At 36.9% G+C, this 17,133-nt stretch overlaps 1 protein-coding gene across 4 annotated transcripts in view; it reads left to right on the top strand.

Moving 5' to 3' along the window:
• GALNT1 (polypeptide N-acetylgalactosaminyltransferase 1) overlaps positions 1-16,642 on the top strand; it is a 108,165-nt gene extending 91,523 nt beyond the window's left edge. For all 4 annotated transcript variants that reach the window (XM_050971363.1, XM_050971364.1, XM_030231424.2 and 1 more), the window contains exons 7-13: positions 858-1,028; positions 2,471-2,588; positions 3,531-3,711; positions 10,791-10,930; positions 11,916-12,014; positions 12,819-12,953; positions 15,277-16,642. In XM_050971363.1, coding sequence (XP_050827320.1) covers positions 858-1,028; positions 2,471-2,588; positions 3,531-3,711; positions 10,791-10,930; positions 11,916-12,014; positions 12,819-12,953; positions 15,277-15,423 — 991 coding nt within the window. In that variant the 3' untranslated portion in view covers positions 15,424-16,642. The remainder of the gene's footprint in view (positions 1-857; positions 1,029-2,470; positions 2,589-3,530; positions 3,712-10,790; positions 10,931-11,915; positions 12,015-12,818; positions 12,954-15,276) is intronic.
• The last annotated feature ends 491 nt before the right edge of the window (positions 16,643-17,133 follow it).

Genomic DNA, 17,133 nt, shown 5'->3' with positions numbered 1-17,133 from the left:
AAGATCCCTAGTTTTTTATTGTTATAGATAAAAATCACACTTCCAATTTGATGTTACAAAATACAGTGTTACATGATGAGTAAGCTACAAATAATGAAGAATCTTAGTTCAGCACAGTGCAAAGATGAAGTAAACTTTGTTATCATTAATCAGCTTTTGTGAGACTACAATACATACATTTTTACAATTTGTGCAAATATCTTGACTTAAGTCCTTTGAATTCAGTTGCAAGCAGCCTCTGAATCTTTACAGACCTTCCCATGAGAAGACTGCTTTGAGCATGGTTACTTAGGTGTCTTTAAGATGATTAGATTGGTTTCAGTGAATGTGTGTGTTAATAATGTCAGGACAGCAGACAACGAGGACACTTTCTATCAGCTGTGATGTAGTATATGTACATTGTTAACAATTACTATCATCTCTGAGTCCTGAGTATGTATAAAAATACTTACCCAAAGTTAATATCCAAGTTTTCATTTCAAAACACACAAGTTACTTTTACCACTCAACTAGAAACAAGAACCTCTTGTTTTCTATGTAGCAATAAGAAAGTTGGGATCATTATTTCTGTCTGCAGAGGGATGAATATTTATTACTGGTAATAATGCAAATATGATTTAAAAAAATATCTGGCACTGCCAGAATTGTATCAGATTTACAATTAGCAAGACAGAATTTTAGTATGCTTCCTGATAATTTGTTGAATAATATTGTTAAGAGATGGTATTATAAAAATTTCAACTGAATGTGTAAAAACAATAATTAAAAAAAAAAAACCCAAACATCTTCTTTACCCTTTTAACTAATAGATTTTATTAGTTTAAAATTTAATAATTTTGCTTCCTTCCTTTTTCTAGGAGGACAGTAGTGTGTCCCATCATTGATGTAATCAGTGATGACACCTTCGAATACATGGCAGGTTCTGACATGACCTATGGTGGATTCAACTGGAAGTTGAATTTTCGTTGGTACCCCGTTCCTCAGAGAGAGATGGATCGACGGAAAGGAGACCGAACCCTCCCGGTTAGGTACTGAGAATTTATTAAATTGCTTAAGATCTTTGTCTGATATCTGCTTTTTATGATAAACTCAAAAGTAAATACTTAAGGTTGTTAAGTACTTAGCCAAACGTTGTAGTATCTTTTTTGTCTGATTGAAGGAACAACACAAAAGTTCTTGCATGGATTGTTTGTCGGTAACTTTTGGTAGAAGTAAAGGAATCAACCACTTTGTCACTTTGAAAATATTTTTCAGTTCTATGTTAATTACTGGAGAATTACTAGTTTTCAGGTAACACCTATAACAATGCAGAAGATTTTAACAAACCTTTTTTCTTTTTTTTAATTGAACCTTGTTTTTATCTTTTATTACAACAACAGTAAACTCTGTTTTGTAAAAATGCATTGATTTTTGGTACATGCATGTATATATATATATTTGCATGTGCATTTATATGCAAACTTTAAGTCTTAAAAGGTAGAATGGGAGGTGAATTTATACTTGGATGTCATGTAGGTTTATGGCAAAGGTAATGAGGAAGATAGCTTGTGTGTAATGTGTACCTTTTAACAATTGCAAACTTACATTTTTTGTCCTTACTTTTCTGAAAGCTGGGCACTATTTACTTACAGTAAAGCTCAGGATCCAGCCTTTGCTGGTTTTTGTTTGTCTTTAGTTTAAGAAATTAAGAGGTCTTCTCAGGATATTGCTCTCCTCCCTCTGTTTCCTTTTAGCAGGTGTAAGGACACAAGTTTTTAGTTAGTTTGTGACCTCGCTTGTATTTAATGTGTCTTTCAGAAAAAGCCCTAAACATTTCAGGAAAATAGCTAGCGGTATGAAATAATTTATGCTAAAAGTGTAAATAATTGAACTATAAAGTTATGAGATTGGTCTGACATGTAATTTACTTATTGTATATTTGTTGTCTAAAAAAGTTGAAATTTGGGAGATGTTTCTAAAGCTCTGAGAAACTACTAGCAGAGTTTTATTTTTTTGTACCAATAAGGAATCTGTAAGGAAAATCTAGATGCAGCCTTGACTGTACAATTTTCTGGTGTGAAGCAATAAAAGTGAAAGTAAGCAGGCTGCTTAATGGCCTCCCAAGACTGTTTCAGGAACAGTAGCCTGAAGTATAATTTTCCTGTGTGAAACTGGTTTCTTTTTTATGAGTTACCAGCGTTGGAGACAGAAGTCTTTCTCAGGAATGGCAGCAGCTTTCTAGGGACAGTTTCTCTATCCAGACCCCAGTTTGCAGTGAGAAGATAAGGAGAACTGCCACTACCCAATTCCATCTATGGAAAAGTATGAGCTAGCTACTACACCAACAGTAACAGAGTTTGAAAGGAAGCTTACTGAGAAGGAATATGCTAGGAACTTGGGAAGCAAACAGCTATTTTGTCAGTGTAAGTGTGAAATGTATGTAAGTATGTTTTTACAGTGACCAATATGATTTTTTTTTCTCTCCCCCCAGGACACCTACAATGGCAGGAGGCCTTTTTTCAATAGACAGAGATTACTTTCAGGAAATTGGAACATATGATGCTGGAATGGATATTTGGGGTGGAGAAAACTTGGAAATTTCCTTCAGGGTAGGAAAACCTCTGCAAGACTTTATTAATCATTAATTTATTAATCAGGACAGTGCATCTGGAGTTTTGTAGAACACAAATCTGCCACCTGCACCAGTGTCCTCTTCTGTTGCAGCTGGCATTTCCCTTCCCTGCTAAGTTCCTCCAGCAGATACACAAAGACTGTATCTGTCAGTAAAAAAATGCATGATGAAGTGTTGGTATAGCTTTGTGATTAAAAGATTAAGATAGTTATTCTGAAGAACCAGTGTTTGTGTGTTGAAAGGAATTCAGGTAGAAAAGCTGTTGTGGGAGCATCAGTTAAAGGTGATGTCGTCAGTGCATCATTTAATGTGCCAGACATGTGAGCACCTCTGTTACAAACCCTCTCTTTTTGCACTTTACTAACTTCATGGGTTCATTTGGTTGTGGACCTAACCAGTGGTATTCTCATTTTTGTTCCTACCAAATGGCACCATTTCCTTTAATTTTATTTGTCAGCAGAAAGTACATAGGTGGGGATTCTTCTGAAGTACTCCAGCTTTCTGAATCTGCTATTTTTCAAGATCGAAGATAAAACTGAAAGTATTTTCAGAGACTTGGGAATCATGTGGGTTCTTTTACGTGGAGATTCTGTTTTATAATGGACTATTTTAGACACCTGTTAGTTCCTGTGATTCATGTGAGCCTTTTCCTTCCTTTGTGGTCAGCTTGCCCTGTTCTTTAAAGTAATCTCTGGCTGATGCGGTATTGCTCCGGGGGCTGAAGTACTTTCATATGCTGCCTTGCTTGGGCTTGTGAGCATCTTTAGCTGTTGAGCAAGAGAAAACAAGCAGTTCTCTTCCATGCAGTATGCATTTGTTCTAGACCTCAGCTCATGTTGTTTCCCCACCTTGAACAGAAGGTTCATGTTTTGGAACTTTTTTTAAAAACATGTAACTATAATTGTTCTATCGCTTCCAGATCTGGCAGTGTGGTGGCACTTTGGAAATTGTGACTTGTTCACATGTTGGGCATGTGTTCAGGAAAGCAACACCGTACACTTTCCCAGGAGGTACGGGGCAGATAATCAACAAGAACAACAGGCGGCTCGCAGAAGTCTGGATGGATGAATTCAAAAACTTTTTCTACATTATTTCCCCAGGTGAGCAAGTCTTTGGTTATGAGAAATACTTATTAAGAATTAAAATATTGCTACTACTGGGAAATAATGTATTTATATAAGAATGTTATTGCTTTGAAGTTTGTTAAGACAGAACTCATTTAAGGTGTACAAAAAGTAAGGTCTTAATTGAAAAATAATTCTTTTAGCCAGAGACATGCCCTGAAGGGGTTTTTGTTTGCTTGCTTTTTAACATAAACATGATTTATGAATGAGCTTTCTGTGCAATAGAATTGAAACTCAGTGGAACATCAAAGAGCTCAGTTGTAGTGCTGAAAATTAGCCATCCAAACTCATATTGCAATAATGTGCTGAATTTTGGGCTCTGGCTCCCATGTTGTAGGCATTCCATGTTGAATACATCACAAGTGATATAAGTGAAACACAGAAGGAGGCGTAGCAAAAGTGGATATCTTCTGTCTTGATAGAATTTGTATTTCACTATCTAGAGTATAGGGGCAAGTTGCCAATATAATTGCCTGTGGTGATATTTATTATTGTTTCTTTATGTGGCTGTTAGCAAAACAAGAGGACATAAAATATGTGGGAAAATTTCCCGTGAACTCAGATTTTCTGAAAAAAATTCAGGAAAAGAAAGGTAGCCTGGGAAATACTGAATTATTACTTTCAACTACAGGTTATTTTTGTTGTTATATAAAAAGACAAACTTCAGGTAGCAACAGCCAATCTTTCTAACTACTTGAGACATTAGATTTTATGCACTAAGTGGTAGTTTTATATGCCACATCTGCTTTTCCAAAGAAATTTCTTTAAAATTAGTATTTCCTTATGACGTGCTTATTAAACCTACATTACTATTGACATTTAAAAGCTGTAATACAATGTAGTATGAGTCTGAACAGTGTCAAATTTTAGATTATCTGTTTGACAGAAACTTGTGAAAGCAACTGACAGTGCAGCTTCATGGTGGTTTTGTCTCAAATGAATCCTTTACTCAAATGAGACTGTGTAAGACTTTTAATTAAAAAAAGTCTTGCTACTATTCAAAGCTTTTTAGGTGAAATCATAAGCTAACAGCTTATTGTTATTGCCTTGTTGTGTAATTAATACAGCGTTATGAATTCAAACATGAACATGTAGAAATATTCAGAAAAATTGTATATAAATAGGTGCAGTCTTTTTTGGTAAAGATAGCTCTTATCCATCCATGTAAAACTAGATTTTAAAAGGTACAAAGTTACAGGAAGACCTAATCATAAAAAAATAATCAAGTTCCTTTAAAAATATAAGTTACTGGTAAGCTGTGATGAGGCTCTGTTACTTTATATATCACTCTATGTGCCTTTCATTTTGTGAGGTAAGTGTAAGCTACAAAAGGAGTTACACTCTTTGAATTTTGTAGGATTGGGGTTTTTTGAGATGACTTTTATAGCATTGCCGTTCTGTAGAATATGCATGCATTCCCCAAAGACAGTAAAAATTCTGAAACTGAAACGGTGAGAGTAAGTTAAGCACTTATCTGTAACTGCACTGTATATTTTCTTTCCTTTCAAAAGATGCATGTCTACATAATTTGTATGCTAATGGCCTGAGTGATTGCTGGATAGGGATGTGCTCTGGCCAAGCTGCTCTTAGAGCATCTGCACCTACTGCCTGTCACACGCTCCCCTTTGTGTCCCCATGACCGTATTGACCATGCACTGAATTTCTATGCCAGAGCTTTCAAGTGTCTCGAGAATAGGATCATATTGTATCTGAATAAGTTGGGTTATTCTGAAATTGTTTTGTTGCCTGGGGCTGTGAGGAGAATGCCCAGTACTGTGGGTCATTCTTTAGCTCTGATGAAAACCTGTTGTTCAGAGAATGAACACACAAATGTACTCAGAGCCACTCATGCCTCTCACCCTCCCAAATCCACGGAAGTTGTGAGAGCCAGTAGATATCAACTAACAAGGATTACCGTTCTGGGAAGTTCACAAACAGCCTATTCTTGTAATTCTGGAATCTCCAATTTTAGCTGAGTGTTGCAGACTGTGATTTTACCCATTGGCAGCAAGTAACATCAGTACAGTTTTCAGGAAGTCCCTTGCAGGCATTAGTTGTTTAGGATTTCAGTGAATCTCTGCTGGCTTGGCTCACCTAGCTTTTCCAGATGTCCTTCTAATATAAAAATTTAAATATATAGTTTTTACAGAGCACTGGTGTAGTAATCTTCAGGCAGAGCACAGTGTGCAGCCAGTGAAACTGTTTGCTAGTACAAATGAGTACTTTCAGTATTACTGTGGCAGTGTCACAAGCCCTTGCAAGGAGCAAGGTGAGGATTCTTAGGCTGATGCTGGTTTGCAAGCATTTGGTGCAGATGAATGAGGAAAAGAAGCAATCCTCTGTGCACCTAGGATTTTTCTCACTAGTTGATATGGATGCAAAAAATTGGATTTTGGAGGAGATAATATACTGACAAGCATCACTGAGCCTAGCTAACAAGACACACTTGTTTCCTCCTTTATATTTTCTTTCCTCTTCCCCTAAGATAGTGAATCACAGAGGGATTCATTCAGGAAAGCAAATGTAAGATTCTCAGGTAACTTTCCCACTTCATGTAATCTGTGTTGTCTGGGAAAAAAAGTCTTGCTGCTTGAATGTTAAGAACTCAAGAGAATTTTTACTGTTGATGCAATCTAGTTCAATGGAAAGCTGCCCTCTTGAAAAATAAGCCTGAAATCCTTTCCTTCTTTTATAAGTATAACCAAATAGAAACTGCTACTTGTCTGTACTAAGCTTGTGTGAATTTTAGAAGCCACCTGTCTGTTTAGGAGTGGTTTGGTACAGATGGAGGTTGGGAGGAACTTGTTGCAGCTGCTGCTTGGCCAGAATCGAGCCTGTCTGTTTGCAGGCAGCAGCTCTTCTCCCCAACAGTGCAGGCACTGGCTGCAGGCCTTGCTCAGGAGCTGCTGGCTTTCCTTGCAGTTGTGCTACACCAGGGCCCTGTTTCCTGGACCATTTTCAGCTCTCAGAAAACAAATCCAGCATGTGAATAATCTGTTTCCTGGCTCCAGTCCTTCCTTCTGTGTACTCTGCCACTTCTTTATTTCTAGTGCTGGTCATTCATCATTTTTTCCAGGCTAAAAGATTAGGACTGTATTGTCCAGGATGAGGAGGCTTCACAAGATGTTGATGTCTGTCTCACAGCTTGCTGTCAAGGGACTACCTTGCTTTTCATGGCAGGTGTGCTGGTAGGGAAGGTAATAGGGCTTCATCTCCCCTCTCTTGCTGATCCTTCATCTGCATCAGCTGCTTCTAGAACTTTCTGCATTTGTCAGGGCTGTTTCTCTTGTGGGCTGGCTCCCCCAGGTTAAGTTAGAATCTGTCAGCACAGGAGGTACAGCAGCCATCTGAAGGTGAGCAAGGAAAAGCTGCCCCTTAGGCAGCAGCAGCAGCTGCAAAGCATTAGGCTGGTCAGCTTTGCCCCAGAGGGTGTATTCTGAGATATACTTTGGGATGTAGCCAGGAGGTGTATTGTCCTGGGACTAAGTGGGCAGGCGGAAAGCCTGGATAGATGGCACTGTGGAATTGCCCAAGCAGGAGTCACCTAGACAGAGACAGGATGCATTATCCTGAAAACTGGGTCTGTAGGGCTCCTACCTCATCCCTGCATGCCTGGTCTCTAGCCAGGCACAGCAGGTCAAGGTGTTCGCTATGTAGAGACTGGAAATGGAAAACATTATTAGTGGTTGGTAGGGAGGACAGAGGAGGAACTGAGTCCACATCTTGCAGTGCAGCTAAGCCTGTGTTCGAAGTACATACTGAATGTTTCCATGTGGTTTTGTGTTCAGATACTAGTCCCTATTAGAATTAATTGAGAATGCAAAGAATGTAACTATTCGAATTGGTTTTAAATTATTATTGCTTATAGAGTTTCATAATACTAAATAAAAACAAGTTATATTATTTTTATCAGAAGGCTAGATTTAGATGAAATAGTTTTCATACTCTGCTTTTGCAAATGACTGAGCAATTTATAATCATGATGATAACATCATGCTATTTTTTTTTCAAAGGAATTTAGCATAAATATATTGCCACACATTGAACTTGGGCTAGGAAATCTTCAGCTCTTGAATATTTGAGGATGGCACAACTGTTGCAACATGCCTGGTGCTGGTGTAGCTGGATGATTTGAAGTAGATGTTTTTTGCATTACCAATATTTTATGCATGATATTTTTCAAAATATTTTATATATTTTGATTATGTCTTTAAGCATGTGTGTGGAAAAAATAACGTGTGATTGTCCCACAGCTAACAGCAAGCTGTGTGACAAATAGAATCATCAGGGAGGCCCAAACTTTTAAATGTAATTAGGGTTAGGGGCAGGGAGGTTGAGGAAAAATATAGTTAATGTTAAATAAAGACAGTAGCAAGGTTTCTTAAATACTATTTCTGATTTGTGTGATTTGTGGATACCCCATCCCTGAAAATGTTCAAGGTCAGGTTAGATGCATCTTTGAGCAACCTGGTGTCGAGGAAGGTGTCCCTGCCCATGGCAGAGGGGTTGGAATGAGATGATCCTGAAGTCCCTTACAACCCAGACTGTTCTGTGGTTATATGATTTTTTTTTTTTTTTAATGGGCAAAAAGTTTAAAAAAACAAGTGGACATGACTGTCTTCCTCATGATTCCTTTGGAATTTGTGGTAGTTGTCTCCTCAGAGGAAATCTGATCCAATTTACATTTTGCTGTTTGGTTTTTGTGTTTTAGCTGAGCCTTTGAACAAATGTCCAAAACCCTTAGAAGCTTATATGTCACTGTTGTAGGTATACATATAAATTTTGCTGGTCTGTGGAGGAAATAATGATTTAAACCTGTACCTAATTTTTGGTATGCTTTATACTTCACTGCAATTTTCCTTGTTTTCTTCCATTTTTTTTTCTCCCCAAAAGAAATTCCCTATAAGTAACTGGCACTGCACTGGAGAGAAATACTCAAGCTGGTTTAGAGTAATATCAATAAGGTACCAAAAATCTTGGAGACAGAATAATTCAGCCTTACTAGAGGACACCCCAAGGGCAACTCTTAACTGTTCTGCTCTTCAGTCCATCTGCTAACCTGCTGCTAGCTGTAGTCTTTGTGTATGGTTTGGTGCAGACCTGACTTCAGAGAGGATTTTTTGAAAACCTTTCTGAATAAAAATGGTTTAATGGAATACAATGTAAGAAAAAAATCAGCTGGCACTTTCTTGTGTGTGGTGACATTTAAGACTACTTTAGGAAACAGCTTGCTTGTATGCTATTAAGTCTCACTTTACATTTAATTATTTATGGATGTGACTTTAATTCTTATTGCCATTCAGTGATGTGACAAAGCCCTAACAGTGCTGGTTTTGGGAGGTCCATGTAGCAACCTGAGTATGTTTTGAGTGTTGTTGCATGTTGTTTGTGAAGTTGTTGCAAGGGTGGCATGATAACTCTTTCATCCATCACCTGCTTTTTCATCACTGGAAAATGAAGAATCCAGTACTAAGCCGAGGTCAGAACCTTTCCGTTCTTGCATTAGCTTTTGAGAGAGTATTGCTTTCTCATAGAGCAAATATTTGCTTTCATGAAGATAGAGAAGCATTCTGTGGCTTGGTTTTTTGATTTTTTGGTTTTTTTAAATTTGTCTTGTATTTCTTGGTTCTGGGATTTCTTCTGTGACTTGTAAGCCCAGACAGAAGTTTTCTGGGATTCTATACAAACACGATTTCCTTTGCTTTCATTCCCTTACCAGTATACCTTTCCAATATATTTTTTTAAAATAAAGTCTTTCATTAAAAAAAAAAATCCTAAAAACCTGGCCAACATTTTTTTCTTTCTGAAATATGGTGTTTTTCATTGGCATTTACAGGCAGTTAGCTAAAGTTTGATCCAATTATCTGTCTCAATTGAGTAGAAAGACACCATCTGCTGGCAAGTCCATTTAACACAGTATGCCAGCTTAGAAATGTCTCAAACTCTTTCCAAGGTCAAGGAATTTTGAGGTAACTCTCAGTCCTCCAAGTGGAGAGATTTCTGAAAAATGTGTGCAGCTGGAGGTCTGTAGTGTGGTGGCCAGTCTGTTAGAGGAATTTAAATTGCTGGGGCCAGTTTTTGTTTTTTCTTTTTTGGTTTGGGTTTTTTTGGTAGTGTACTGCATTTGACCTGTGTGACATGGAGTGTGGTGTGGGAAACAGAAAAAAAGAAATGATACTGGAAAAGTAGAAATTATCCTACTATTATTTATTATTATTATTATTGTTAATATTGTTAATATTGTTATTATTATTGGAATATTAATTACAATAGTGCTGAATTTGGTTGAAGCAAAAATATCTACTGTTCCTACACACCATCCTCAACCCATCTGGAGATGGGACTTGTACAAATTAATTTTCAGAGGGAATTAAAGCAACCATAAAGGGAGTGGGAAGGTACAGGAAGAAGGAGCACTTTGATAAATGAGGAGCAAAGGACTAAAAAGGCAAGCAAACTACCACAAAAAAATGATAAGTCATGATGGTGAACATACTTCCTGCAAACACTGCGGTTATATTGAACAAATGCTGAATTATTTAAGGTTTAGTGCTCTGTATGAAGGCTGCTTTCTGCCTGCTTCTTTGTGCAGTTAGATAGATGATGAAGAGTCCAGCAGGTGGTACCTGGCTTACAGAAATAAATTAAATTGGAATTCTACTTGCTCTATGGAAGGAGACTGCTGTGTTATGCTGCATAGATATGCACTCCAGTTACCACTGGGGATAGAATGACATTAGTTACTAAAAAGGTTTCAGCCTTGCTCCTCTATTAATTTAGTAAGAAACTACACTCAAATTGTTCCACAAACCACAGGTAAGAAATTGTCATGCACAGCCCAGATGTAGTGATTCTATCTGTTGTGGAAAAAGAAGTCATGGGTCTTGACATACATGTTCATAATGCTATATTAAGCAAAAACCCCTTTGTGTAGAGATGACTTTTTAAAGAGAAAGTCTTTCACGGAAGAGGTAGATTATACTGATGGGTTTTACGAAGCAGAATTAAATTGTATTTATTGATAGCCATTGAATACAACTTTTGGGTTTTTTCAGGAGTTACTAAAGTTGATTATGGGGACATATCGTCACGACTTGGGCTAAGGCGCAAGCTCCAGTGCAAGCCTTTCTCCTGGTACCTGGAAAATGTTTATCCTGATTCCCAAATTCCACGTCATTACTTTTCTCTGGGAGAGGTAAGATTTTGTCTTTCATATTCATCTTCCCTATGTGAAGTACATTGGACAGTAAGTTGTATTTTGAACTGAGTAGTGCATGCAAGTTGTCTCCTGCAAAGCTCAAGTATCTTGCGCCTGTGTTTCTGTCCCATGTAGAATGACAAATCTGGCTTCTCAGTGGGGCAGACAACTGAACTTTGGTATCCAGTACTGTAATTTCAATGTTTTCCTTTTTTTATACTGTAATACAAAATGTCATATAAATGGCTTTAGAAATATTCCTTCAGAAATGTAATTGTGCATAACTTTCTGTATAACATTCTCTACATAGAGTATGAGTGAAGTTTTGCTTGAAAACTCTATACTAGGTTAAGCAAGGTCTTTGCGTGAAAGGTGTTCTGAACATTACCCCCAGGACCCTCACCACTGGCCAGCAAATTCTAGTGACCCCTAAGCCTTGCTGAGCATTTGTCTTTTTTCTTTAATCTTTATTACAGATGATGCTGACCTAAATAAGTAGACACCTTCTCCTCTACAAGTCATGTTGAACTAAATATCAAGTTTTCTGTAGAGTGATTTTGTACTATTGATTTTATAAGAAACACTTTTAGCTGAATGTGCTTCTTCATGACTATCAAGAGACTTGATATTAATGCCTGCTTACTATATAGTGATATAAGGATTGGTACTTTTGAAGGTTTTGGGCTGCAGACTCAATTGTGTCCATTCTGTTGTAGCTGAATCTTTGAGCAAAAAGTGCTCCCAAAGTTGAAGGATCCCCCAAAGAAAGCAAAGAAACAATCATGACTCTGTAACCTGGTAGCTTGAACATTTGCTTGAGAGTTTGAATCTTGGACAGTGATGCCTCAATGCAAATAGGGATCATTTATTTCACATAACCTCTAGTGTATGGAGAGAACTGGTGCCCACTGTGGTTTGATAAGGACCAAATTCTCTTCTAAAAATATCAACCTTTGGTGATGTGCTCTTTCTTCCCTCCTAGATAAGAAATGTGGAGACAAATCAATGTCTGGATAACATGGCAAGAAAAGAAAATGAGAAAGTTGGAATCTTTAACTGCCATGGAATGGGTGGAAATCAGGTGACAATTTTTTAAGAGGAATTTTCTTAATGTATTGAATTATTTGAGGCACTACTGCTTACTGTGACAATTCTGGGATGTGTTCAGTAGTGATCTTCAAAATATTCTTAGGAAGCCCTCATGCAAGAAAGTACCTTTAAGAGGAAATGCATGAGAAGATTTGGTGTTGGTTTCTGCTTGTATGTTTTTCAGGCCTGATTTTAGATCAACTTTAAAGTCAAATACATTTTAGATCAACTTTAAAGTCAAAAACAAAATCATGGGAGGAAAATACTGCTATGAGCTAGACTTCACCACCTGCAGGTTCTTTGGAAATGCATTCTGGTTAGAATTCCTGATTGGCTTTGTTACTTAAAAAAAAAAAAAAGAAGAACGAAAACAAACATGCTTGTGCCTGAAATATATTTTTAATATATTCTTTCTGGTTGTCAGTTGTAGGATTTATGTTTCATCTGGTTTTTTGTTCTACTTTCTTAATGATTCTTGATGAATTGTTTTCACATAAACAGAGATTACCTCTGTTTGGGGATTCTCCTGTTCCTTCACAGCAAGCAATCTTCAATTAGAAAAAAAGTCTGTTTTGACTGAACAGCTTGTGCTTGTGTTAATACTTGTTCCCCCCTCAAAAAAAAAAATCTAAAAATCTTTCCATGCCTCTCTATTCTGAAGAAAACAGAAAGCAAATGAAAATAAAATTTGTGGGAATAAATGAAGTAATGCACAAATGTTCCCCTTTCCCCTCACTCCAGGAATCTTTGGTTGAAGCAGTTTTTTTTCAGATCATCTCATTCTTTTTCTGTCTAGGTTTTCTCATATACTGCCAACAAGGAAATTCGAACAGATGATTTGTGTTTAGATGTATCCAAACTTAACGGCCCAGTAACGATGCTCAAGTGCCACCATCTAAAAGGAAATCAGCTTTGGGAATATGATCCAGTGGTAAGTCTTCTAATGACTTTTCATTATAAAATGAGGCAACTTTCGGTTTTACATGAGCATGTAGAACAGCATATTCCGGTGTGGACCGCTATTGGACAGACAAAACAGGAAACAAAGTCAGGAATATGTTCCCTCTGTTACTCATTCACTGTGTAGTCACACAATGGACATCTGTGTTGATTTAATTACCTGATGAGTTTGAGGGAGCCTTTGGAAGAACAGGTTGCATGTGCTTTGGGAACCTGTGGAGAAATATTATCTGTCAGTGTAGTGCTGTGTTCCAATCAGATCAAAAATGGAGAAGTATTCCAGGTATCTATTGGAGCAATAAAAGATAAGAGTAATGATGTGGTGGCAAATTTAGCACTCGGCATTTTGTCTTGTACAAAGTTAAAAGAAAGTACATTTCCAAGTAAAAAATGAGCATTGCAAACTGATAATGTTATGTCGAAGGTATAGATGCTTAAAACACCTTTGCTTAAATCATGTTCTTTCTTCTACCCGAAGTTCAAATTTACTTTGAAGTTCATATGTTGAACTGCCAGATCTAGAAATCACTGTCCAGTGATCAGTTCGTCATTAATTTGATTTGCCAGCTCTAGAAATGATTTTGTGATTGAGTAATGCAGTCAAGAACTCTGACTTGATAGTTAGAACAAAAAGTAACTCTCATGCTTGTTAATTTAATATCAGTTATTCCAAAAGACAGTTTTGAGACAATTTGTGGATGAAGAATCTTGCCAGTATTTGCAGTGACTATTTTTAAAAAGAAGTTTCAGATATTTAGCTGTTAAAAAGTCATTTCACTAATTAAAAAGCAAGGTGGGGGTTATTTCTGACTAAATACACTTGCTGTAGACTTCAGTATCTGTTAACAAAGCCTGCAGCCTTTTAGACCAAGAGCAAATATGTGTGAATGATGATTTTGTGATTAGGATGGCAGTTAATGTGGAAGACAATGGATCTCTGCTAGTATTTCTGCACATTGCTGGCAGTTGGTGTTAGGACACTGAAGAAAGATGAAAGCTTGCAGGAATAAGTTAGTCTTGGGAACCATTCATTCTTGGTTTTAATGCAGTTAGTTTACCTGACTTAAGCAAATAATATAAATAATACTGCCACGTACAGTGATTTACCAAAGAGCAAGTGCTTTTCATTAGGTTTCTACCTTATCAGTGATAATAAAAATGCAGCTTTAGACACTTAAATGCAATAATCCATTTTGCAGTGATTGTCACAGAATTCCCCTATGTTGATCCTCAGCTATAAATTTGGTTATGTTTGTTTTTTTTCTTTATTTTGTCAGTAGAAAATCTAGGCATAATCTTCAGAACATAACTGAAAGGTGGCTAATAAAGCACAAGAAAAAGTTATGGGGCACTTAAAAAGAACTCCTGCCCACATTGATAAGTGATTTTTTTTTCCTGTGGTTTTATTTTTTCTTTCTTCCTTTGTTCAACTCCCTCCTTCATTCTTCAGCACCTCTATGAGTGCAGGAGATTGATGTGCTCAGGTTTTTGAATTTGATTTTTTTTTTATTACCCTTTGCTGTTTGTGCACGTAAGGCCACGACTTTTCAGTCATTCCAGTGTCCTGGCTGAGCTGCTGAATGAGAGAAGAAATACAGGTAGTAATGCCTGTGGTAGCATAGGCAAGTTGGGGCACTGAGGAGTATCTGTAGAACAGTGGCAGGAAATGCAGCAGCTTCTGGGGATCTCTTCTCCATGAGGATAGTGCTAAGGTGTAGATGAAGTGGTTTACCTACCAAAGATTGCATAAGTGGGATTAGTAGGTATTGCAAAAGATGTGCACTTATGTGAAGTTGCATGTACTTTTCATTAAACATACTTTTAAAAAAGAGCCCAAAAAGTGCTGAAAGAACGTGATATAAGGTCAGTATTGTGTCCCTAGCTGAGGAAAAACAGTAGTTTTGAGAACATATTCCATGTGTTCATTCTGATCTGATAAAAACTACTATTATAACTAATAACTGAAGTTGTTATCTTACCAACCTGTAATTTCTGACTCTTCAAATGTCTCTAGCTGGATAGCCCTATTTAAAGAATGGTGGATGTTGCTTAACAAAGAACATCATTTACAAGTTAAGACTGTTTTGTTTTTCGTAAAGCACTGCTTTTAGTGTCTACAATGTCATATAGCATATTTAAGTGTTTTTAGGATAGGGATCTGCAGTCAGTAACCACAGAGTCTTGTCTAGTTCCTACTTGCCTATGGAAAAGTTTTGATGCCAACTCAAAATTTTTGGGTTACCTTATGCCTGGTGATTTTTATAAAGCTAATTTCTTTTTATTTTCTCTTCAAGAAATTAACCCTGTTGCATGTGAACAGTAACCAGTGCCTGGACAAAGCCACAGAAGAGGACAGCCAGGTACCCAGCATCAGAGACTGCACCGGCAGCCGCTCCCAGCAGTGGCTGCTCCGCAACGTCACCCTTCCAGAAATATTCTGAGAGGTTCTAGAGAAGAGCAAGGATTGACTGGGCTACCTCGGCTGATACTTTGGCTACGCTGTTAAGTAGCAGCAGAAGCAACTTCTGCTCGGCAGAATCCACAGTTCCTCAGCTGTTAGAACTCCTGCAGCTTCTCAGTATCTGTGAACCAGCCTTCCTGTATAAGGATGTGAAACTACCACACATAGCAGTGAAACTGTGCCCACTGATGTTTACAAGATCGAAAGAGTTTCTTCCAGCAAATAATTTAGAGAACCTTTGGACAATGGAAACATAATCAATGAAATAGTCTCTCTGAAGAGCTACATATCGTTTTAGTTTGCTTGCACATCAGTAACCTCTGCTGAAAGTGCTGTTGTAATGAAGAAAGTTTCAAGAATTCTTTTTTTCCTGGTTAGCAGTGGTAACCAGACTACTAAATATAGATCCACAAATAAATGAAAGAGAGAGCTGCAAACCAGATTCAGTATCATGACATAAGAATTCTGTGGTTTAAAAGCAAAAAGTAAACAGGGTTTAATGAAACTAAATCAGAACTATGAAAAGTACAATTTGTTATAGTGAAGTATCAAATTTATATGTAGATTTTATACCTCAGTGGGGGAAAATAACCAAGTCAAAAAGGCAATTGTTTCTCTTTTTCAATTGTGTGATAGTCCATAAATACTTTTTTTTGTCCTGGTGAGTCTAAAATTATTTTGGACGCAAACAAAATGAGCATAAGAATAAATTAAGCTCTTGAATGTCAGATCCACTTTCCTTTTAATTTTAATTTCTTGTCTGTTGGAATTGTATCTTTTTGTTACTGTCTGAAAACTGGAGGTTAACATGCTGTCTAACTTTTTTTTTTCCCAGACCTGCCATTTCAATTTATACTTGGGTCAGTCAGCTTATGGACTTTCATGGCCAAACAAAAGATTTAAGTACACTTTGAGATTAAGTTAACTTCAGTATGCTTTAGCGCCCAAGACTTCTACTACTGTACTACAGTTTTGTTTTCATAGCAATAAATCTTTTGTTCCTTGTTTGATTTCAGTCATCAGAAAGCCAGAAGAAAAGACACATTATTTGGGTAGAAGATTGGCAAAACTGAAGGTTTTCTGGAATCCTTTTTCACTTCATATTCAGATGTGCTTCATTGTCAAGTGCATATTTAGATTAGACTCTGAATTGTAATGTTGATCTGCTGCTTTTTTCTAATAAAACCTAAAGAAAAATAGTGAAATTGGCATGGTTTTTAAAGTTAGCATAGCCAAAAGCAATATGACTATGTCATTACATTGGTCTGCATTTTTTAACTGAATTGCTTTTTTTTTTGTTAAGAAAAATATGTGTGGGCTGATCTTGAAAATGAGCCACTGACTGCTCAGAGTATACATTGAATTTTCTTTTGGAAAGAAAAATGAGATTTGCTTAATGGAGAGGATATTTTTATGATAAATGTTGTTGTTTGGCCAACTGTCCTGTAAAGCAAATTAAACCTAGACTCATGCAAAAGTTGTGTGAAATTATATTTGGCTGTTAAGGCCATTTTAGATTTACTATCCCAAGTTGCTGTTGTCAGTGTTATCTCCATTATTTCTGCAGCAGTACACAAGAGTTTTCATACAGAAAACAGGGGAAACCTTAAAAAATTGTACTATTACATTGCAACTTTAAAAATAAATAGGATGAGACAATGTGGGTTTAATATTAGACAAAACATCCAAA

The sequence above is a fragment of the Serinus canaria genome, chromosome 2 (assembly GCF_022539315.1).
Source record: "Serinus canaria isolate serCan28SL12 chromosome 2, serCan2020, whole genome shotgun sequence".
Classification (NCBI taxonomy): domain Eukaryota; kingdom Metazoa; phylum Chordata; class Aves; order Passeriformes; family Fringillidae; genus Serinus; species Serinus canaria.
The sequence above is the reverse complement of the archived record's forward strand: the minus strand, read 5'-3'. Positions and strand labels throughout refer to the sequence as shown.